Source organism: Mesoplodon densirostris, chromosome 19, assembly GCF_025265405.1.
Source record: "Mesoplodon densirostris isolate mMesDen1 chromosome 19, mMesDen1 primary haplotype, whole genome shotgun sequence".
NCBI classification, from domain to species: Eukaryota; Metazoa; Chordata; class Mammalia; order Artiodactyla; family Ziphiidae; genus Mesoplodon; species Mesoplodon densirostris.
The window spans coordinates 13831245-13854104 of NC_082679.1; the positions used below are offsets into that span (position 1 = coordinate 13831245).

A 22860-nucleotide genomic window follows, 5' to 3' on the forward strand; every position below is an offset into this window, starting at 1 on the left:
GCACTCCCACAGCAGCAGCCAGTCCTCCGTCAGCTCTGCCCACCTTCCCTCCTGCTGCTGGCCAAGCCCATTAAGCTGCTACCCTGGCCACAACTGAAGGCCCCACGCCCTGAGGAGGAAAACACTGAAGAGGCATCCTTGCTCTATTAACGAGGGAAGGTTCCTCTCTGCCTAAAGACCCCCATCTGGGCTCAGATGGAGGGAAGGCCCCACCCCCATGACTCAGGAGATTAAAGGGCCTGGAGCCGGCCTGTGAACCCACAGTGTCTGGATGGCGTATGGCAGCAAGAGAGTCACCATCCAGCTGGTGAACGAGGAGGCAGGGCCTGGAACCAAGGGCCCAAAGCCCTTTCGGGGCCAGAACTACAAAGCAATCCGAGCAGCCTGCCTGGATGAGGGGATCCTGTTCCGAGATCCCTACTTCCCTGCTGGCCCTGATGCCCTTGGCTATGACCAGCTGGGGCCCGACTTGGAGAAGGCCAAAGGGGTGGAATGGAAGAGGCCCCATGTAATGTGTGGATGGGGGTTGGGCTCCCGGGTCTGAGGAAGGAGGCTGGGGGCTGGGCTCCTGGTCTGAGGGAGGAGGTGTCACTGTGGGACCAGCTCAGAGCAGGTTCAGCAATCCTGGGTCAGGGGAGGCCCAGGGAAGCCAAACGGCTGCCCACAGGTTTTACAAGCCTCTCATGGGGTTGGAGGCGCTCATTACTCCAGAGCCGCGAGGGCAGGAGGGGGCCCAGGCATCTGACCCCCAGCTGCTCCCTCCCTCCCCTTCCTGGCTGAGATCTGGACTCCCCCATCTCCCCCAGGAGTTTTGTGCTGAGCCCCAGTTCATCTGTGAGGACATGAGCCGAACAGACGTGTGTCAGGGGAGTCTGGGTGAGACCACTGAACCCATGCTGAGCCCCCAGATCTGGCAGGTTGCAGTGGGGACCCCGACAGCTCCGCCCTCAGCCTCCCCCTGCCCCTCCCCCTCCCTCTCAGGCTCTCCTCTCCTGGTGCCTCGGTCTCCCTCTTTCCGCCCTCCCCCAATCCCAGCCTTTCCTGCCAGGTAACTGCTGGTTTCTTGCAGCTTCTGCCTCCATCACTCTGTACCCACGACTCCTGTCCCAGGTGGCCCCCCCGGGACAGGGCTTCCAAGATGGCTACGCAGGCGTCTTCCACTTCCAGGTAAAGCTCGGTTCCTCTGTTCATGCCTCAGTTTCCCCCAGGGTGACATGGATTTCATAGTTGACACTGTCCCCTTGGGGCTGTAATTCCCGGACTGGTACAGCAGGGTCAGGCGTCAGAGGTTGGGCCCCAGCAGGGTTGGAGGTGGGAAGCCGAGCCCAGGCCCCTCCCCTTCTCCCACCAGCTCTGGCAGTTTGGCTGCTGGGTGGACGTCGTGGTGGACGACAGGCTGCCTGTGCATGAGGGGAAGCTGATGTTCGTGTGCCCGGGTCAGTGGAATGAGTGCTGGGACCCACTCCTGGAAAAGGCCTACGCCAAGTAAGGACCCCAACGCCACCAGTGGCAGCCCCAAGTCCCAGCCAGCAAGCCCCAAGCCACCGGGGACACCGGAAACCCCCAACTTCTGGACACCCCGCCAAAGATCTCAAACCAAGGTACAGCCCACAGGGCCCTCATGTCATACCATGGCCTGAGGACCTCCAAATCATAAACGCCTCCCTGATTTTTTTGGGGGGGCGTGCCTTGTGGCATGCTGGATCTTAGTTCCCTGACCAGGGATTGAACCCGCGCCCCCTGCATTGGGAGCACAGAGGCTTAACCACTGGACCACCAGGGAAGTCCCCCTCCATTGATATTTCACACAAAATATTCCTAGATACCCACTGAACACTCTTAATTCTGAAGGAGACTGAAATCTCGTATCGGGCCCCGGAGTCACCAAATCTAAGCAGTCCCCTTGGGGGACCTGTAATCTCAGACAATCTCTCCTGATCCCTTGAGAAACCCAAGACACCTCCAAAATATTGGGTGTAATCCCTGGGACCCTTAAATCTTCACTTTTCCCCATTCTGCAGCTCTGAAATCCCTGACAAACCCCATAGGGATCACCCTCCAAAGCAGACATCTCCCACAGACTCAAAGTGTCAGACACAGCCCCCAGGATGCCCAGAATTCTGACAGAGCTCTTCTGTGACCCCCAAATCACGCAGTCCTGGTGGCCCCAGGAGGCACCAGCCAAATTTCCCAGGGCTTCCCAAGTGCACCCTCCTTAAGAGTCTGCAAATTTGGGGGATAGCCCTTGGGACCTCACAGCCTGAGACAGAGGCCCCCCACATTCCCATGGTTGCCCAAGATACTCGCCCATGCCTCAGACACCCCACCCGAGACCTGCTCCCACAGGCTCCATGGCTCCTATGAGGTGGTGCGAGGCGGCCACATGAATGAGGCTTTCGTGGACTTCACACGCGGTGTGGGCGATGTGCTCTACCTGAGGCAGGACACTCCAGGCCTCTTCTCTACCCTGTGCCATGCCCTGGCCAAGGAGTCCCTCGTGGGAGCCACTGCCCTGGTGAGAGAGTCAGACTCCAATGAAGACCCCCGCCAGGACCAGAGTGCAGTCACAGCTAGAGAGGGGTGGCGTCCTGTGTCTTTCTCCCCTCTGCTTTCACTGTTGGCTTATTGTCTCTCACAAATCTAATGCCAGCAAGTCAAAAGGACATTTATTTGCTCTCATGACTAATTAAGCTTCAGGTACAGCTGGATCCAGGTGCTTAGTGGATGTTGTGAACGTGTTTTTCTATTCTTGCTTCTGGGTTAGATTCACTCACAAGGCAGGCTTTCCTCTCATGGGCACAAAAGTGGGTCCCACAGCTGCAGGTTCCTCCTACTGCCCCCGGGGGATGTGTGTGTGTGAAAAATAAAGTGCCTCTTTCTGAGAATTTCAACAAAAGTCTCAGGACTGATTTTTCACGGGCTCAGTTTGGGTCGTATGTCCATCTGTGACCCAGTCACATATTCATTCACTGAGTCAGTCTAACTCATTCGTTCATTCATTTATTTAATCCTCTACTCAGTTACTGAGTGTCTCTTGCATTTCCCCACATCTTTTCCTCTCTGTTCTGTATCTTTCTTTGTCCCCATGTCTCTATGTCTCTCCTCTTTATTTATTTATATTTTTAGTAAATTTTTAAAAAATAAATTTGTTTATATTTTTTATTTTTGGCTGTGTTGGGTCTTCGTTGCTGCGCGCGGGCTTTCTCTAGTTGCGGTGAGCAGAGGCTGCTCTTTATTGTGGTGCACGGGCTTCTCATTGCGGTGGTTTCTTGTTGAGGAGCACGGGCTTCAGTAGTTGTGGCTCGTGGGCTCTAGAGCGCAGGCTCAGTAGTTGTGACACACGGGCTTAGTTGCTCCGTCGCATGTGGGATCTTCCCAGACCAGGGCTCGAGCCCGTGTCCCCTGCGTTGGCAGGTGGATTATTAACCACTCTGCCACCAGGGAAGTCCTATGTCTCTCCTCTTTAAATCTGTTTTGGTCTCTTGTCTCCCTCTGCCTCTCTCTCCTCTTGCCTTCACTCGCCAACTCTCAGCCCCTCTCGGAGCCTGGTGCCATTCAGTTAGGTGCTCTGGGTGACTCCTGCTTTGGTGAAAGGAGATGGGGATGCAGAGGGGAGCTCTGACCCCCGCTATGGCTCACTGTCCTGTTCTCTTCCCAGAGTGATCGGGGCGAGTACCGTACAGAAGATGGGCTGGTGAAGGGACACGCATATTCAGTCACAGGCACTCACAAGGTGAGGAACCCCCAGGGTGGGCTGGCAGGGGGTGTCCCAGCACCAAACCTCCACTGACCACGTCTCCCTTAGGTGTCACTGGGCTTCACCAACGTGCGTCTGCTGCGGCTGCGGAGCCCACGGGGCCGAGTGGAGTGGCCTGAGGCCTGGAGTGACAGGTGGGATGGATCTGGGGTGGGTGGGTGGCTCGGTCCCACCTGCCCACCCCTTAAACCTCGGTCTCCCCAGCTGCCCACGCTGGGACGTGCTCCCCGCTGAGTGGCGAGATGCCTTGCTGGTGAAAAAGGAGGATGGCTAGTTCTGGTGAGTGGGGCAGGGTCCCCGGTCTGCTTTGGGGAGGGGCGCCAGGCCAGCAGCGTCAGGGAGGGGGCAAGTCCCACTTGAAGGGACATGGGAGAAGTTCATGGGGGTGGGCCCTAATGCGGAGAAACTGTCTATATCTGTGGTAATTCGGGAGTTGGGTTCTATTTCGGGGAGTCGAATTAGAATTAGCAGTAACATTAGGGAACTTGGAAGCATAGTAATCTTTGGAGGGTTGAAGGGGGATGGATAATATTTAGGGCAGTTGAGGGAGGCTTGGTGACATTGGGGCATTTCTTGAGATTTGGGAACATTGAGGGGCTGAAGGATACTTACTGGTAATAGAGAATCTGAGGGTCTTGATATTTGGGGGTTGAAGGCAATTTGACAATAGCTGGGGGAAATTTGTGGATCTTGGCTATTTGTAGGGCATTTCTGAGGACTTGGAGAAATCTGAGGGAGCTGGAGGGCTCTAATTTGAGGGTCATTTCTGGAGACGTGTATTATTTGGGGGACTGAAGTGTACTTGGTGACATTTAAGGAATTTAGGGGCTTTGTGACTTGGGGGGTCATGAGCTATTTGGGGTGGGGGCCGGGCCAGGGTCTGACTGCCGGCCACCGTCCAGGGTAGAGCTGCAGGACTTCCTCTGCCACTTCGCCACCATCCAGGTCTACTCGCTGAGCCCCGAGGTGCTGGTCCCCAGCCCGGCTGGAGGCGGCAGGCACATCCACACCTTCCAAGGCTGCTGGGTACGCGGCTTCAACTCTGGCGGGGGCCAGCCTGGTGCCGGTGAGGCCTGGAGGGGCCCCTGAAGGCAAGCAAGGGGGGCCGTGGCAGGCTGGGTAACCCTGTTTCTTTGTCCTTTACTAGAAACCTTCTGGACTCACCCCCAGTTCTGGCTGACGCTGCTGGAGCCTGATGATGATGATGAGGAGGAGGACAAGGGGCCCTGGGAGGGCTGGGGGACAGCAGGGGCGCGGGGCCCCGCACTGTGGGGGCGCACCCCCAAATGCACTGTGCTAATGTCACTCATCCAGTGCAACCGGCAGCGCCTGAGGGCCCAGGGCCTCACGTACCTGACCGTGGGCTTCCACGTGTTCCAGGTGGGACCCCGGGCTGGAAGAGGCAATGGGGGGAACACAGAGGCATGGAGGTGCAGGAGGCCAAAGTGGGGATCCCAGGGGGTAGAGGATGGGGGCCAAGGGTCAGAGTCAGGAGGCAGCTGAGGAACTCGGAGGTGGGGGTCAAGGAGACACTGAAGGGCTAGGGAGGGCTCAGAGGGAGAGTCTGGGGCTCAGAAAGGAGACAGAGAAAGGGCTGGAGGAAAGGTTGAGGATCAGGGAGGGGACAGGGGAACAGAGGGCACAGATGGGAGGGAGGGGGGAGGGGTCCGGAGGGGCTGGGGCAGGGCCTTTAGAAGGGGTGGGATGGGAAGAAAAGAGAGGGAGGGGTGTGGACGGAGCCGGAGCAGGGGGACTCTGAGGGGTGGCTGCCTCCGCCTGGCCCTGACTCCCCTTGCTCTTTCTTCTTACAGATCCTAGAGGAGGTGGGTATCAGATAGGACCCCAGATTCCATCCATCTCTGAGCCAGCCCCAGCGGCTGGGACAACCTGGGGGCCTGGGACGCGCTTGGGGTGATGGGTGACCAGTGGGTTTGGACAGGGCGGTGTGGGGGATGCAGTGGGTAGGAGGCTGGGTGGGGTGAACTTGGACGGCGGTGGTCACGCCGCCCTGCACCCCAGCTGCTGGGACTGTGGGACTCCCCGCGCCGACCGCTCGCCCTTCTGTGCCGGCCGCGACGTGAGCCGCCGCTGCCGCCTGCGCCCCGGCCACTATCTGGTGGTACCTAGCACCGCCCGCGCCAGCGACGAGGCCGACTTCACGCTGCGCGTGTTCTCCGAGCACAGCCACACCGCAGTGTGAACCGCGATCCCCTGCTCCGCCCTGGGATCCCCTGCTCCGCCCTCGGATCCCCTGCCCCACCCCTGGGTCAGCCCAGCGCCCCCAGGATCCCGCCTAGACCCCACCCAAGCCTCAGCTGAGACCCCGCGCGGCCCATATCCCCAGCCGCGGGGTGAGCAGTCCCCTCCCCCATCTCCCGTCTGTAATTTGCAGGGAGATAGATGATGTGATTAGCGCCGACCTGCGTGCCCTCATGGTGAGACGCTGCTCTGGGAAGGGGTGCGGGGGTGTGTGTGTGCTGGGGGGCGGGAGTCCTCTTGGCCAGAACTAAACACCCCCTACCCCACAGGTCCCCTACATTCCCCTGGAGCTAGTGATGGAGCAGCTGTTTCAGGTGCTGGCAGGAGAGGTGAGGAGATGGGGCAGGGCTAAGGGGGTCCCTTCCCTTCCCTCCCCTCCCCTCGCCATGTACCCCTCCCTCCCTCCCTTTCTCCCTCATCCTAGACATCTCATTTTGCTTTGATTGCTCAGTCTGTCTGTGCTTAAATCTCATGAGCTTCTTTTCTCAAAATGCTCACAGCTCTTCCCTGCCTCAGGGCCTTTGCTCAGTCTGTACCCTCCCCCTGGACTGCTTTCTCTCCCTTCACAACCCCTGCCAGGCTAAGGCCTTGTCTTTCCAACGTGCCCTGACCCTCCCCCAGGCTGGTCAGCTGCTTGTCCTCTGTGGGCTCCCGCAGCCCAATGCTTCCCCATTGCAGCCCTGACCACTCTGGGGACAGGTCTCACTCCCTTCCTGGACCAGGAGCTCTGAGAGGGCAGGTCTGGGCCTCTCTCAGTGCCTGCTGTGTCCCAGCACCACCCAGCATGCTGTCTGGGCAGCCCCGGGCTGTTTGTTGAATAACTGCCCGAGTGCAGGCTCACAACCGGCTCTCTCCTTACCAGGAGGAAGAGCTCAATGCCCCTCAGCTCCAGACCTTATTAAATATTGCCCTGGAGCCTGGTGAGTTGGGGACCAAGAGTGGACTCCACAGAGCCCCCATGTGTGTTAATCCACGATGCTTCTGGGAGTCAGGCCATGGGAACCCTGGGCTCAGCCTGCTGGCGTCTCCCCTGTAGCCAGACCTGTGGGTTCTGTGATAGGACCCGTGGCCAATGCCATGGCCACGTATAAGCCCATCTTCCTCTACGGAAGTGTAACTGTCCTGAGCACAGACCCAGACCCCCATGCCTGGGTTCAAATCCCAGCTCTACTAGTTTCCAGCAGTCACATGGCTTTCTGCACCTCAGTTTCAGAAAGGATTATTGAGGATAACAATAATCCCTAGCACTTACAATGATGGCCAGTATGCAGGAAGTGCCATTTTTTCCCCCTGTAGCCAGGGCCCATGCACGGACTCCCAGAGAAATCGGGCTCAGGACCTGTGAGCAGCTGCTGCAGCATTTTGGGGTATATGATGGGGGCATTGCCTGGGTAGGGAGGATGGCCTCCGCTTCCCTTCTGGGGACATTGACCTTAACCAGATGCCGCATCCCCAGCATGGGCGAAGCCTCGACCTGTACCACTTCCAGCAGCTCTGGGGCCACCTCCTGGAGTGCCAGGTAAGATGGGGGCTGGGCAGGGCACCTCCTTCTGGAGGGAGAGGCACCTTTACTAACATGGGCAGAGGTGCTCTGTGGGCTAGCAGGGCCCCAGGGGAGAAGGGGAACTTGACCACACCACGCCAACCCGGAGGCACCTGGCTGGGATATCCCTGCTCCATACACCCCTTTGTTGTCCCTCTAGGGGCACTAAATAGCTCAAGGATCAAGAGCAGACTTGGATCTTGTGTTGGAATCCCAGCTCCCAGCTCCCAGCTCAGCCCCTTCTGGCTGTGTGACCTGAGGGGCCTTTGCTTGTCTACCACTGGGAGGCGATAATTCCCGCCCCCCCCACCCCCCGCCTCTGGATCCCTGTGAGGAGGAGATGGTCCTAGGCCTCCCCACACTGCAAGTGGTAAGCCACTGTTCACTGAGCCCTCACTAAGCTCTTTGTGATTAGAATATCACCTTGTCCTCACAACACCCCTGTTACTGCTGGTACTGTTATTCCCAATTTACCGATTGGGAAACAGACACCCAAAGTGGTTAAGCTGCTTGCACAGTGCAGCCAGGAAGAAAGGGATGTGGGTGGGAACTCAGGCTGTCTGGCTCCGAGACCCACTTTCAGCCTCCTTCAGGGTGCTCAGGGGCCTGGGGGTGGGACTGACCAATACCTCCCTGCCCAGGCCACATTTGACAAGTCCGATGAGGACACCTCTGGAACCATGAACTCCTATGAACTGAGGCTGGCCCTGAACGCAGTGGGTATGGACAGAGGTCCTGCGGGATCCTGGGAACGGATCTGCTCCCCCTCCTCCCCTGTACTCCTCACCTGCCATCCACAAAGCCCACACCTCAGTTGCCCACTCTTGGCAGGAAATGGGTGACCCTGAGAGAGGCCCAAAGGGGAGAATCCTCTGTGTGGGGGGAGGAGGGCACTGAGGGTGGGAGTGCGGCCCTCCTGGGAGGGGAAGGGGGGGTTGGGAGCTGGTGTCTGAGAAGCCCCAGCCCCCAGGACCTCATGGTAGAATGTCCTGGACTCCTGGACTGCTTGGGTGGCCCTGAGCGCCTGGAGCCTCCATTTCCCTCTCTGTAAAATGGCTAATACACAGGGTGGCCAGGAGGAGCCTGTGGAATGGAGCCCACAGGGTTTAGTGCTGGGGAATGCAGCTTCCATGACCACATGCCAGAGAGCCCAAAGGAAGGCTCCCACTGAAAGGCTGAGTTCTTCCAGAAGACGTAGAAAACCCCATTCATGTGGGAGCACAAAAATCCTAGCCAATGAACAGAGGCAGAGAGCAACTTTTTCCCTGGGCTACGCAGTTGGAAAAGTGTGTGTGATCCGTCCCCCACCCGACCTTGCGCGGATGGGGTGTGGTCTGGGATCAGACACAGAACTCCCAGACCCCCACCCCACCCCAGGGCTCATCTGCCACAGCAAAGGCAAGGGTGAGACATGGGGAGATGGGGGGCTGGAGGTGATGTGACCCAGAGTCTGAGAGGCAGGAGGAGACCCTGAGGGGGGAAGTCAAAGGTGCAGGGAGGTGCAGGAAAAGAAGGGAACTCAAGACAGGGGGGAGATGGAGTCAGAGAGAAGATTGGGAGATGTGAGCCTGAGAAACAAGAGTCCCAGGTAGGCAGTAGCAGAGGCAAGAGAGGGTGGGGGAAGGTGGAAGGCTGTACTGTTCACGCAGTATGCCCGAGCGCCTGGTACAAGCCTGGTGTTAGTCTAGGCAGAGGAGTGCTCTAAGGGGCTGACGTGCTGATGGTACAGACACCCAACAAGCAGAACGTCCAGGAAAGATGGTGAGAAGTCCTACGGTGGCAAAAGGAAACAGGCCATGGTGCTGGGACCCGCAGGGGGTGAGGTGTGGGTTGAGACATGGCAGTCAGGGAAGGACTCACTTGGGTAATGTGTGAACAGAGACCGGAAGAAGGGGGAGTGAGCCTGGGGGACTCCGGGGAAGAGCGGTCCAGATGGGGAAAGTCAGTGTAAAGGCCCTGAGGAGGCTGGTGTGGATGCAGCGGAGTGAACGAGGGGCCCAGTGACGGAGATGAGGACAGGGGGCCAGTGTGGCTGGAGCCAAGTAGGGAGGAGGAGGTGGTCAGAGAGATCGGTGGAGGAAGACAGGAGAGCCCCACGAGGCCTTGGGAGGACAGCTCTTTAAAAATTTTTATATATGTATGAGAGGGAGGAGGGAGAGGCAAGTCCAGGGTCAGGGACTTGTGTGTGAGCCTGGAGCTGACAGGCAAGGGAAAGGTGGTGTGCACGGTGGAGGGAATACCAGGGAGCGGGCCAGCTGGGAGCAAGGTCCGGAGACCCGGGCAATCCTGGGCGGGGGGACGGACAGGAGAAAGAACCTGCTCCGATCCAATCCTACCCTCTGCCCCACAAACACCCCGAGCCCCGCTCCGCTCCAGGCCCTGTGCTGGCTGATGCTGGGGATTCAGTGGTGACCAGAAGCCCTTCCCGGACCTCACCCACCACTCACTCCCCTGCCCAGTGCAGGCGCAGCCAGAGCCACCAAAGACAGTGACAGCCCAGAGGGCTCAGGGCAGGGATGTGGAGGCCCAGAGGGGTCAGGGCAAGGACGTGAGCTGTGGGACCCCAGAGGAGGAGCTTGATGCTGCTTGCTGGGGGCTGAGTATCTGAGAGTACTTCCTGAAGGAGGCGTGTATCAGAGTAGGAACACTCCAGGCTGAGAGAGGACATGGTGTTCTGGGCGGAGGGAACATCAAGTGCAAAGAAGGCAAGGCAAAGCCCAAGGTCAAGTAGAGGAGGGGGTGGGGAGCAGGAGATGAGGTGCAGCCTGTGCAGGCCAGGACAACGGGGGCCCTGGGGAGGGGTAACCAGGAGGTCATGGTCACTAGGGCCCAGTAACCTAGGTAAGGGGTTTCACAAGGACTGGCTTTTAAAAGCCTCTGTTGGATGATTCCTCATCGGAGGTGATTTCTGAACTCCAGAAATCGCCCGATATGGAGCATCAGAAAATTGACTCCATACGGGGCTGACAAAAATGCTTTGCTGCACAGAAATATTCTCTAGTGTCTATTTGCAGAAATCCTGCAGAGTTTAAAGGAATAATAATACCATAGTTATGATGTGCCAGACACTGTCCTAAGCTCTCTACATATAACATCTCCACACGACCTTATAGGGTCAGGGCTATCATAGTCCCCATTTGACAGATAAGGAAACTGAAGTCCAGAGAAGTGAAGGGAGCTGCCCGTGGCCTCAGGGCTGGGATGAGGCAGAGGTGGGACCAGGCCCCCCTGGTGTCTGCCTTCCCTGGGGAGTCGGGGGGGGGTATGACCCTGAGGTGGGGCTCCCGGGGCAGCCCAGGCTCAGAGGCGGCCTCCCCCAGGCTTCCAGCTGACCCAGGCCCTCACTAGCCACTACCGGGACAGCGGCCTGCACGTGGACTTTTGAGCACTTCGTGTCCTGCACGGCCAAGCTCGCCTGCATCTTCCGTGTCATCCCTGGCACTGGTGGGACAGAGGGAGGATGCCTCCATGGTAGGGGGACCAGGGAGGTGGGCGCTCACCCTGCCCCTCTCTGACAGGTCACTGCAGCCAGCACCTGGATGGAGGCAAGGGGGTCGTCTGCCTGACCCACAGACAGGTGAGCCTGGGCTGCAGGGAGGGGTGGCATGGGAGTGTCAGGAGTCCCCTGCCTCATGCCTGCTATTTCCTCTTGCCCAGTGGATGGAGGTGGGCACCATCTAGGACCTCAGCCTGGGAGCCCTGCCTTTCCATTCTCCCAGCCCGGACCGGGTTTCCTCTACAGGGAGGGGGCTGATGCCCTGACGTTAAGCAGTGATTCAGAGCGTGGCCTTGGGAGCCAGCCTACCTGGAGCTGACTTCTGGCCCCACCACTCACCAGCTGGGTGACACCGGGCAAGTCACTGCACCTCTCTGGTAAATGGGCATGGTAACAGCACCTTTCTCATGCAGGCTGCACGAGTTAGCCCACGTTACATGCTTAGAACAGTGCCTGGCCTGGAGTGGGTCCCCAACAGCACTCCTACTTTCACACACTCATGGGAACAGGGATCAGGGCACTCCCACACCCCACCTCACTCTGGGAAGAGGTGCTCTATCATCGCTCTCCTAAGAGGTGGAGAACAGATAGAAAAAGAGGACACTGTAGGAATCCTTCTTAAAAATATTACATGTTTTATTATCCTGTCCCCAGAAGGGTGGTTTATCCAGAAACCGAGAAAAAAAATAATCAATCGGAATAAACTCAAAAAAAAGGGGGGGGAGGTGGTGGAGTGAAACCATCCACTAACAGGCAGCTAGGCCAGCAGCCCACCCTCCGCCTCAGGGGTCCCCAGAGACCCACACCGACGGCAGACATCAGAGAAATCAGTAAGGGGCTGGGGGAGGGGAGCAAATCAGCTATGTCTTCATTATGAGAGCAAGAGGCGGCGAAGATATGCTGCTAGGTGAATATATATTTATATAATAAATCCGTAAGTTAATAAAGTAAATAGTAATTCTCTGAAAGGTTTTTTTCATAGTTTTTTTGTGGTTTTTTTGTGTGTTTTTTTTGTGTGTATGTTTTTTCTTTTTTTTCTTTTTTTTTTTTTTTTTTGCGGTTGGAGGGGGTCCTTAGAAAATCTGAGAGATACGCAGGTCCAGACAAAGCAAGGTGGGGGCTGGCTGGGGGTGAGGGTGGGAGGCTGGTCTGCCCAACCCCCCCAACCCCACTCCTGGTGCAGAAGAGTGGGGACTGAGCTGAAGCCCCTCATCTCCTGGCGACGCCAAGTGAGGGGAGGGGACAGGGGAGCAGGGAGCAGGCTGGTCCTCTTTCCTGCTGGGCGGCTGTGGCGCCCTCTGCGGGGCCCATTGCAGGCCCGGGCGGTTCCTGGACAAGGCACGTCGGGCTTTGGCCTGGATGTGGGAGGCCTTGAAGGGACCTCAGGGGAGAAGGAATGGACCAGGGGGGTGGTGAGGGGTGGGCGTTTCTAGGGCTTGGAGGGGGCCTGTTTTGCTGTGAGGATCCACTGTCCCCTCCACAGAGTTAAAAAAACAGAACAAAACAACACATCATATATATTTACCAGACCAGAAGCGCTGACCCGGAAGCCTCCCTCACCCCCGTCCAGGGGGAGGGGAGATCCTCCTGGCCCACCGACAAAGAGAGAGGAGAGAGCCTGCCCCAGCCCCTCCCTGCCCACCCCGCTCCCGCCCAGAAAGGACTGACAGAGAGTGCTTTGCATAGATACAGAGTCAGAGGAGCGGGGCCAGGGGGTGCCCTTGCAGCTGGGGGGTGGGGGTGGGGGCAGAAGAGCTCCCCCAGCCCCTCCTGGAGGCTGTGAGGAGGGGTGTTTGGTCAGGGTTTCTCCGGTGGGGGCCTCACAGGTCGCTCTCGCCGTATAGGGCTGTGGAGAAGGACTTGTAGTCGAGGGCCCCGGGCACGGCATCAGGGCCCTGGTACGGGGCCATGCGGGCGATGCAGTACTCGGCCTGGTCGGGGGGCAGCTCTCTCCGCAGCTCCTCGGCTGTGATGAAGTTCTGGGGGCGGCAGGGCGGGAATCTGGGTCACCCCCGACACGGATGCTGGCCCACCCGGCCCCTCACGCCCAGCCCTGGCCTCGAGGGCCCCTCCCCGCTGGCCGCTGGGTGCCTCCCAGGTGTCTTGCTCACCTTGTCCCCGGCCAGGACCTTGAAGGAGGCGATGACCTGGTCGGCCGTGTCTGTGTCGGTGGTCTCCCTCGACATGAAGTCGATGAAGGCTTGGAAGGTCACGAGGCCGCTGTGGTTGGGGTCAACCACGCTCATGATGCGGTTGAACTCGGCATCACCCTGCGAGGGGGGTGGGCGGGGGACAGGCGGCCTTTCAGTGGAGCAGGGCGGCTGGGCCGGCCCGGTGGCTAGAACCGGGTCAGGAGAGCAGGGCCCGACCCCAGCGCACACGACAGGCGTCGTCAGCCCGCCTCCAAGGGTCTTGGCTCCCTGGCCGACTGCCCCACCTGCCCCAGCCCTGGGACGTGCACGCTCTGGTCCACCCGTCCCGCGTTTCTGGGAAGTGGGGAGTTGGGGAGTGGATCTAACAGGTCCACGGCTCCTCAGCCCTGGCTCGCAAGTTAGCTCCGGAGGGCGAGGAAGAAAGAAAGAAAGAAAGAGAAAGAGAAGGGGAGAGAGAGCTGGAGGCCTGACCTCCTCTCTCCGGAGACTTCCAGGAAAGGAGGTGGGAGGCTCAGGGAGTCATCGGAGGGACCCCAACCAGCAGATGCAGCGGAGGAGGAGGAGGCAGGCCAGGCCGTGCTGCTCTGGTGGAGTGTCCCCGAGGACGCGGACATTCTGGAGGCGGTGAGGAGGGACGGAGGAGGGGGAGGGACGGAGGAGGGGGAGGGACGGAGGAGGGGGAGGAGAAGAGGCACAGCAGCAAGGGCAGGCAGAGGCGGCATACCAGGCTGTATCCCGTGGAGATAAGCAGAGCCCTGAAGTCATCGGAGTCCATGCTGCCTGTCTGCTTCTGCTCGAGGACGCAGGGACAGCAGAGGAGACCGGGCCCAGAGTAGGCAAGAGGGGCCGCCCCGTGTGCACAGCGGGGAAACAGGACAGTGGCAGGGAGCAGGGGAGACAGAGGCGGCCCCGAGAGACCAGGTAAGGGGGAAGGTGTCCGGAGAGACACAGGGCAGGGAGGAGGCAAGAGAGCCCATGAAATGGCACACATGATGGCAAGGGGTGGGACAGCCAGAGGGAGGGGAGACAGAGAGAAGGAGAGAGAGAAAGAGAAGAGCAGTTAATGCCACAGTCCGCTGGGGCCCAGGGGGCGCGTACCTGCCGGTCATTCTCCACGTCGTAGCCCAGGCTGATGAGGCAGGCCTTGAACTCCTCCGGCCCCAGCGCCCCGCCGTGCTCCTGCCGGCGTCCGAAGGCAGGTGTGCACAAGGGGCGGTGTGGAGACCAGGCCGGCACCGAGGCGGGGAGAGGGGCCCGGGTCACATGCAGAGGGCGGGGGAAGGGGACACACGGGGGAGGGAAACACAGAGTTAGAGGTGACGTGGACAAGGTGATGGCCAGGGCGGGGCAGGTGGAGGGGCGTGGGTGGCCTGGAGGGCAGTCAGAGGCCTCCTCCCAGCTCCTCTGGGCCAGAGCAGGGGTGGGAGCTGAGAGGTGCAGGATTGAGGTTTGAGTCCCAGGACTCCTGGGAGGGAAGGGGGGAGCTCTGCTCACCTCCAGGATTTAGGGTGGGAGAAAGGGGATTGCACCCCCTCCTGCTGGGCCCCTGCCTAACGCCCAGAGCACATGCTACCCACAGAAAGCAGGCAGATGACACATCAGGCCCGGCAGGGCCCAGAGCAAACTGGTGCTCAGGGCCCCTCTAAAGGGGCTGCCAGACCAAATCTAACTTTTAAGGACACTGTGTGTATGTGTGGATCAGATTCCTGGGTCAGGTCTCAAATCCCTGGTGTGCTGGGACCTGTCTGTCCAGGGTTGCATCGGCAGGTGGGCGAGGATGCACAGCCCCAGGGGCGGGGCTTGGGACTCCCCTCTCTCTTCCTGAGGGAAGCCGCCCACGCTGTGGGTCGAGGAGATGCACCCCTGCACCCCCTTCAGTGGCTGGGGCCCTGCCGGCCCCTGTGAGTGGCCTCTGATACTCAGCAACTGTGATGTGAACAAACGGACAGATGCAAAGACGGAGGGGGCAAGGTGGGGGGTGACAGTGGGGAGGGAAGACACCAAGGGGCAGAGGGAGCGGCTCACCTTGTCGAAGTGATTGAAGGACGCCCGGAACTCCTGCATCTGCTCTTGGCTGATGCCCTTAGCATCGCGGGTGAGGATCTGGTTCTCGACCTCGTTGATGGTGCGGGCGATGGTGGTGAGCAGCTGCTCCCAGCCCACGCGGATGTGCTGCGGGAGGAATGAGGGCATGAGTGTGGGCTGGGCCGGCAGGTGGGGATGCTGGGACCACCGCAGCTGTAGCTGAGGGGGGCTCGGAACTGGCTTCTCCTTGTGCGGAGGTGTGTATGGCCTGGCATCAGGCTCGCCCTAACTTTCTCCCAAATGCCAACCCAGCCCCACACTCTCCCGTGTGGCTCGTGTGCACAGGGACACAGGCACGGTGCCCGCCTACTGCCTCTGCCAACCAGCGGGGTTCACGTCACACCGATGTATGTCCCAGGGACGGACGCAGCAGACAACCGGGTCCTGATACCTGTGCCAGGATCCACAGGGAAACTGTGCAGAGACATGCTGGGCAATGTTTAACTAGCTTTCTGGGGAAACAGCCCTTCCCCCCTTTTATTTGGTGGCATCTTCCGATCTGCACGGTCTGAGTGCTGTCACCACGGACCATTTCAAGCCACCAACATGATGGCAACCAGCCCTGATGCTGTAACCTGGCGGCAGCGAGCCGGTGCATGGGATTCCCGCACATGCTGGCTGGATCTGCGTCCTCAAGTGAGGATGAAATGGCTGAGGCCACACTGGGGGGCAGGTGCTGCCTGCCCTCCCAGCTCTCCAGGGAGCTTGTCTTGAGATGTGTGTTGTCATGGTGATGGGAGAATAGTGGTGGAGAAACGGTGATTTTTAAAAATGTGTAAACGTTGGATCTAGTCTTTTTGGTCAGAGAGAAAGGGGAGCCAGAGCACGTAGGAGACACTTTTCTACGGGGCAGAACCCATTTGGAATAAGACAGCCGGGCCCTGCCTGGGCTGCCGTAGGAACCCTCCAAGCTCGTGAAAGGGAAAGCGGGGTGGGGGAGTGGCAGGCTCACCTCCATGGTGTAGTTGGTGTGCTTGTTGTCGAAGATGAGGGCCTCCTGGATGAGCTGATGCTGCTGCTCCAGCAGGTCCAGGTTCGGCTTGTAGTCCACGATGCTGCGCTCGTACTGCTTCAGGTGGCTCAGCTGGTCCTCCAGGGTCCCATTCATCTCGATGGAGATGCGCCCGATCTCCTGCACAGAGGGTGGTGCTTCTGGGGGGCGGGACTGGCAGACCCTCAGCCACGACCAGCCACCAGGAGGCGGTCTGTCGCGGGCCGCCCAATGCCAGGGCGCCTCCAGCCCGGGGCCTCTGCCCAGGGGTCCCCTCCGGGAAGGCCTGCTGCTTACTGTCCCCTCCAGCCCACCCTCCCGTGTAACAGCAGCCACGATGCAGTTTCTGCAGCAACGCTCCACAGGGCTAACCCCTTGACTCCCTGTGAGGCCCAAGACTGGGACGGGCCTATTCCACAGAGGTGCAAACTGAGGCCCAAAGAGGGCAACTTATGACATTAAGAGGCAGAGCCAGGATCGGAACCCAGGCCTGGCGACTTCAGAACCCGTGCTCCTGAGCACGAGCACCCCACACCTCGCTTCCCACGGCGACCAAGCCGTGCAGGGGGCACTGAGCCCCGCGGCCGACCTGCCCGATCCTCTCTCGGGCTGTCGTGAGTTTCAGTGAGGCCACTTCGGTCAGTGGGGTGCCTAGTGCACAGTGAGCACTCGGAAGTGGTGGCCCGAGTCGCAGTCGGCATGGTTACAAGCCTTCCCGTGGCTGGGTCACGAGGGCAGAGTGCGGTGAGGGTCTGAGCTCGGACCACCTTGGTCACAGCTACACCACAGTGCTTGTGATGGGGCTGGCACAGGGCAGTGCCCAAAAGTGTCTGTTGAGGGAATGAAATAATGGTCTTCCTCATCCTTTTAGGGATGAGAAAACTGAGCCACAGAGGTTAAATTGTGCCTGACTCCCGACTGTAAGTCAAGGGGAGAGTCGAGACTCGAACCCTTCTCTACCTGACCCCTTAGCACAGCTTCCCTCTGTATGGGGTGCTGCCATTTCCATGAATATGTTACTGACGCTCCTAATCCCATGAGGCCATGGGAGCTGGGTCCCAGATCCACCAGGCCCCCAAGTCCACCGGCCCCGTGGAGCACGGGGGCCCTCCCACCAGGGGTGAGCAGCCTCCCGTTCAGTGGGGGCTCTTCCTCAACTCTGCCCTCACCTCCATCTTCGTCTGGATCCAGGGCCCCACGACGTTGGCCTGGCCGGCGAACTGGCGGCGGAGGTGCTCGTTGGACTGCTGCTTGCGCTGCTCCTCCAGGAGGGCGTGGTCCCGCTTGGGCACCAGCTGCTGCACCTGGGGAAGGGGACGCAGGCAGGAGCAGTCAGGGGGGCGGCCCCCTCGTCCGGCTGGTCCTCCCCCGGCCCTGCCGGTGGGCGGGTGCCGCCTACCTTCTCCCACTTGGAGTTGATGATCTGGGGGGTGACGGTGGTGTAGGGGTTGCTGCCCGACAGCTTGATGTGGTTGCTCTCGGCGATCCTCTGGGCCTCCTTGTGGATGGCCAGGATGGCCTCCCGTTCCCTGTCGGCGTCCGGCAGTGTTGACTTGAACTGGTCGTGGGCTGAGATCAGGCCCTGGGGGCAGGAAGAGGAGGGATGAGGGCGCAGCCCGGCCCCGTGGAGGCCCCATGAGCCGCGAGAAGGGCGGGAAAGGGGTGGACCTCGATTTCCTCGATGGTGTGGACAATGAACATGTCCTGGAGGTCCTCCATGGCACTCTCCATCCAGTTGTTGAAGGGGGCTGCCCGCTTGGCGTACTCCAGGTGCAGCTGGTCAATGGTCTCCAGCTGCTTCTCCGTTTTCTGGTGCGTGTTGGGAGGGACGGGGACAGAGAAGGGAGGTCAGCAGGCTAGCCGGAGGTGTGTATGGTGGAGAGGGGTCCGGGGGCACCAAGGGGTCAGGGGAAGACCCCTGCTCTGAGGGCAACGAGGCACAGACCTCGGCGGGTGGCATCGCCCCTCCTCACCTCCAGGGCTTCCCTGCGACTGTGGGTCAGGGAACCAAGGGCATCCCACTGGTCGCAGATCTTCTGGCAGCGGGTGTTGACGTTGTGGGAGTCGTAGTAATCCAGCTCGCTGTGGGCCGGGCAGAGGGGGATGAGATACAGCAGGGGCAGTCAGGGTGTCCTGGACCCAGCCGCCCCCGAGTGTCCCAGGCCCTGGTACCAGGGGATATCAGCACTTAAGCACATCAGTCATCAATCACCCCTCTGGCCCAGGGCAGGAGGAATTGGGGGGAGAGGATAACAGAGCTTGCTGTCACTGTAAGCTGACGCAGGGCTCCCAGAGTGTGGCCCTCGACCATCCCTGTAGTCTGGCGAAATCTCAGTTGCCCGACCAGGGGTCGAACCCAGACCCCCAGTAGTGGAAGCACAGAGTCCTAACCACTGGACCACCAGGGAAGTCCCCTGGATTGTTTTTTCCATTTAAAGAAAGTCTAGCAGAGCACACTGGTTACAGAATAAGGCTCTGGAGCCAAGCTCCCTAGGTGTGAATTCCAGCTCTCCGATTTTGAACTTGTGTGACCCTGGGCTAATGAACTCCCTCTCGATCCCTCGGTTTTCTCATCTGTGAAATGGGGGTGGGGTTATCACGGAGACCAAGTTACTTAACTCACGTGAACTGCCGAGAGCAGTCCTTTGCACCCAGTAGGTAAAAGTAGCAACAGTTACTCATTAAAGGTTGTGTATTTACTTTAATGGGTATTAAGAAAAAAATGTACAACTAGCCTACAATCTCATTGTACGCAACTAACAATATATTCAAGAAAAAAAAAAGTGAGCTGATTAGGGAATGGGTATTATTACTGCAATGACTGAGGTTGGAAACACTAAGCTGATACCATAGTTCCCAGCCCCCTGCCCCTTATTCCCTCTCTTCAGCCCCAGCATTCCTGCCTCCTGGGGTCCACACTTGGATACTCTTAGCAGCAGGCTCCTAGGGAGTCAGTGTACAGGTCTAGGGGAGCAACTACGGGGAGGAACACGACATGGGAACCAGGACACAGGGATCGTGTCGCCTGCCTGGTGAGCCAGACGGGCAGGCAGGATACAGGGGCCAGCGGAGCAGGCAAGGGCTGGAGGAGGAGCAAGGCTGTGCTTCACACAGGGCCCAGGCGGCCCAGGCTCCAGTCCTATCTCACTCCCTAGCTGTGTGACCTTGGGCAGGCCCCTTGGCCTCTCTGTGCCTCAGTTCCCATTCCGTAGCACAGGATGACTGGGGGATTAAATGAGCTGGTACACGTACAGCACTAAGTGCCCCGAGTTTTTATCATTACCATTAATCTACGCTCAGCCGGGCTGTCCATCCAGGCTCATCCTGGCTGGCCCTGGGGCCTCAGACTCATCTTTGGGGGGAACAGACAGCACCCCAAACAGCCCTCCCTTTCTCCTCCAGGGCTACTGTCCAGAAAGCTGCCTCAGGGACCGCCTGTTCCCCAGATCAGGGTAATGGGTTTCACATGGCTGTTCCCAGTGCCTGAGAAGTGGGCTGGCCTAGGATTTCCTCCAAGTCTGTTTCTCACTGGCTTCCAGGACCTCGCCTGTCAATGGGGGGTGGGGGTGGGGGACCCGCCCATGTCCCACCCCACAACCCCTGAGGGTGGCGGACGTCTGCGTCTGTGACCTCACTCTCCTCGGCCTGGACATGCCAGGTACAGGGGCTCGATCCTAGGCGAGCTGCAGGACCCCAAGGGGTGCCCCCAACAGTGCTCAATGGGGATGCCGTGTCCCCGGTACTGTGAAGACCCAGTGGTACTTCTGCCTCTGGGTGAGCAAATGGGGAGCCCGCAGAGCAGCTGGGCAGTGTGGAGGGCATGAGTCAGGGAGGAAGCCAGCCCTGCCCGGTGTGGGGCTCCACCGGGCATCACTGCTAGGCCCCAGCCTTGCAGGAACAAGGAGAACTTTGGGGATGACTGTGACGGGGTAGGGGGTGTCTGTGGAAAGGCAGTTCCAGCCAAGGATCCTATTTTTGAGCAGACGGCTATTTTGGGAGCCCTGCCGCCCTCCAGGGCCTGTGGATTTTCCATGAAGTAATGGCCTGGGCCTCCCACTCCCTGGGCCCTGCTTGCTGCTGGCTGCTGCGCTGGTGGAATAAGGCCCCCTTTCACTGGCTCTGGAGGTTCAGTGTACTAATTGTGTGCACAAGTTTATCTGACTGGGGTGGGGAAGGGAGGGCAGAGAACCGACTGCCTGGAAGCTCTTACAATCAGTGTGTTCTGAGCAGCAGAGGGAAGGGGCCGGGCAGAACAATGGGCTCTCTGTGCAGCCAGATTCCCTCGGGGAGCAGGGGGTGGGAGTGGCGTGGGCTAGGCCGCCCACCACATCAGGGGGCCAGGGGGTCTCCTTGGTGTGGCAGGCAGAGAAGGGGGAGCCCCAGGGACCCCAACAGCCTGAGGAATCAGGACAAGGGGTCGGAGACCCCCCTTCTGCTGGAGAATCTAGACCCCACTGTTTCTCATCTGGGTTAAAGACAAGGTGGGCAAAAGGCATCATCCTGTAAGGCTCTTCCCTGGCATCTGAAAGGAGGGTGTGAGAGTGGAAAGGGCTGGGGGGACCCCATTCCACCACTGCCCCACCGCTGCTCTGGACTGGGCGCTAGGGGACGGGAACCACGAGCCCACACGTACTTGAGCTCCTGGGCGATAGCGGCGATCTGCTCCACGCGGTCCTGGTGTGCGGCCAGGTCGCTCTCGAAGGCCTCGTGCTTGCGGATGAGGGCTTTGATGTCCGACAGGGTGGCCGTCTCATAGTCCCGGTGCTTCAGCATGGCCTCCTTCCCTGGGGTGGGGAGGAGGGCAGGGGGTGCTTCGTCAACAGCGCCAGAGGGATGTCCAGACAGAGGGAGAGAGATGGGGTGTGGACCCCATGCCCTGCCTTGCCGAGGATGGTGCCATGAAAGCTAGAAACTTCCAGAGCCTTTTTCCTTGCCCTTTGCAGGAATCTCTATGCCCAACTAGATTCTGGATGGAGCTGGGAGACACTGTGGGGCTGGTGGGCCTGAGACATATCCCAATTCAAGCTATGGGTTCTAAACTTAGTATCCTTTATTGGTAGACGGTAAGAATTTGGATTGTGCTACCAGGGCTGGAAATGCGGATACCTATCTGCGGACTGCTGTGATCTGGAGAAGCAGCTGGCGTTGCAGCCGTGCCTCAGCAGTGGGGGAAAGGGGAAGTCTGAGTCAGGGCTCTTCCAGGAGCCTGACCCCTGGCACTTGGGCGCCAGGCCCCCTCGGGGTGGGAGTCCTATCACACATCTATTGCTCCTCACTATCCTAAGGGCTTTCCATCTGCAGCGAGGCAGGGTCCATCGTCAGGCCCTTTGAAGGAAGGGAGGAACACTGCTATTAGTCCTGGAGCCTGGCTAATTATACACCCCAGGACAGAAGCTCAAGTGAGCCCTGCAAGCACAGTAAGGTACTGCAAAGAACCAAGGGGGAAACGCTGGCCGGGAAAGGTGGCTGGGACCCCCAACCCCTAAAGCTACCTCAGGCTACCCCTGGAGCGGCAGCTCAGAGACCCCCTCAGCTGGCACCAGAAAATCCAACCAACAGCTGCCTGCCTAGCGCAGGGGATGGCAGACAGCTTCTCCCCACCTGTTCTTCCTCTGTAAATGCGGCCAGTGCCAGCCCAAGGTTAAAACCTCAATGAGGGGATGTTGAGAAGGCCGAGCACCAGCCAGTCCCATCTGCATCTCAGCCACCCCGTGGACAGGGTCCGGCACTGGTGGACAGGAGGTGGCAGTCTGGGAGACTGACTGCACTGGCCCTGCCACTCCAGCCCCAGGGCAGCAGGCTTAACCACAAAGGCAAGCTTGCAATTCCCTTCTCCAAATTGCTTTCTCCCAAGGGTGGGAACCAGAAATAGTAGGTTACCACTTTTCTGCCTCAGCAGAGTTTCAGCAAGGGAGCTGCCAGGGGTGTGCTGGGAAGAATCGGGAGGAGGGGGCCACGGCCACGGCTGCCTGGGATCCAGGCCAAGGGGCAGCCAGGCTGAGGGCTCATTTTTGCTTTTCCCCCAGACAATCTAAGACCCTGTGAGAAGCATCCACATGGGCGCTCACTCCTGCAGGCTGTAGGGATGGTGAGGGGGCACAGAGTGATGGTGGCTCAACCCGCCCTCTGCCCCCCAACCCCCCACAGGTGAGGAGGCTGCTACACCCGGCTTCCAAGGGTGTAGAGCGGCAGGGAGGCTGGTCTGTCCTCCTGTTTTGCATAATTGGGTGGTTCAGAGGACAGAGGCTTCAGGCCTTGGGAATGAGAGTGGAGAGGCCTGCCTGGGGACTCTGGGCTAATGCAAGGGGCAGGGCCAGATGCCAAAGTGCCTGTGGGGAGGTAGGGGTGGGGCAGGGGCGTGTGGAGTTGGGCCCTGGCTAAAGACTGGGCCACTTCTCCTAAATGCCTTCGGGTGAAGGCCGGCCAGAGTGGTTCCCAGGGAAGGAGCTCTGGTGGGCCGTCACACCCACACCCCTCGGCCTCAGGAGACCATCTTCTCAGGGTCTCTTGGAGCCCCAGGAGAGAGGCTGGAGGGCTGATAAGAGGCCCCCAGAAGGGAAATCCACAGGGAGGACG

The 22860-nt window shown here is 59.5% G+C and overlaps 2 protein-coding genes across 2 annotated transcripts in view; one reads left to right on the forward strand and one right to left on the reverse strand.

Annotated features, from left to right (window-relative positions):
- Positions 1-271: 271 nt before the first annotated feature.
- On the forward strand, positions 272-11240 carry CAPN12 (calpain 12). Its single transcript, XM_060083130.1, is given in 23 exon segments — positions 272-508; positions 807-876; positions 1049-1167; positions 1352-1485; positions 2347-2515; positions 3659-3733; positions 3806-3891; positions 3962-4036; positions 4660-4823; positions 4905-5137; positions 5569-5580; positions 5777-5802; positions 5804-5953; positions 6150-6192; positions 6286-6345; positions 6879-6936; positions 7313-7383; positions 7473-7535; positions 8201-8291; positions 10880-10938; positions 10940-10985; positions 11078-11136; positions 11217-11240. Coding segments are annotated over 23 exon segments (2124 nt in total).
- Positions 11241-11670: 430 nt separating this feature from the next.
- Positions 11671-22860, reverse strand: part of ACTN4 (actinin alpha 4) — a 72321-nt gene continuing 61131 nt past the window's right edge. Inside the window, exons 12-21 of the mRNA XM_060083462.1 lie at positions 20918-21068; positions 18258-18366; positions 17953-18093; positions 17684-17866; positions 17454-17588; positions 16246-16425; positions 15234-15380; positions 14307-14387; positions 13167-13325; positions 11671-13034 (exon numbers count right to left, since the gene is read on the reverse strand). Of these exons, the coding sequence (XP_059939445.1) occupies positions 12876-13034; positions 13167-13325; positions 14307-14387; positions 15234-15380; positions 16246-16425; positions 17454-17588; positions 17684-17866; positions 17953-18093; positions 18258-18366; positions 20918-21068 (1445 nt within the window). The 3' untranslated portion in view covers positions 11671-12875. The remainder of the gene's footprint in view (positions 13035-13166; positions 13326-14306; positions 14388-15233; positions 15381-16245; positions 16426-17453; positions 17589-17683; positions 17867-17952; positions 18094-18257; positions 18367-20917; positions 21069-22860) is intronic.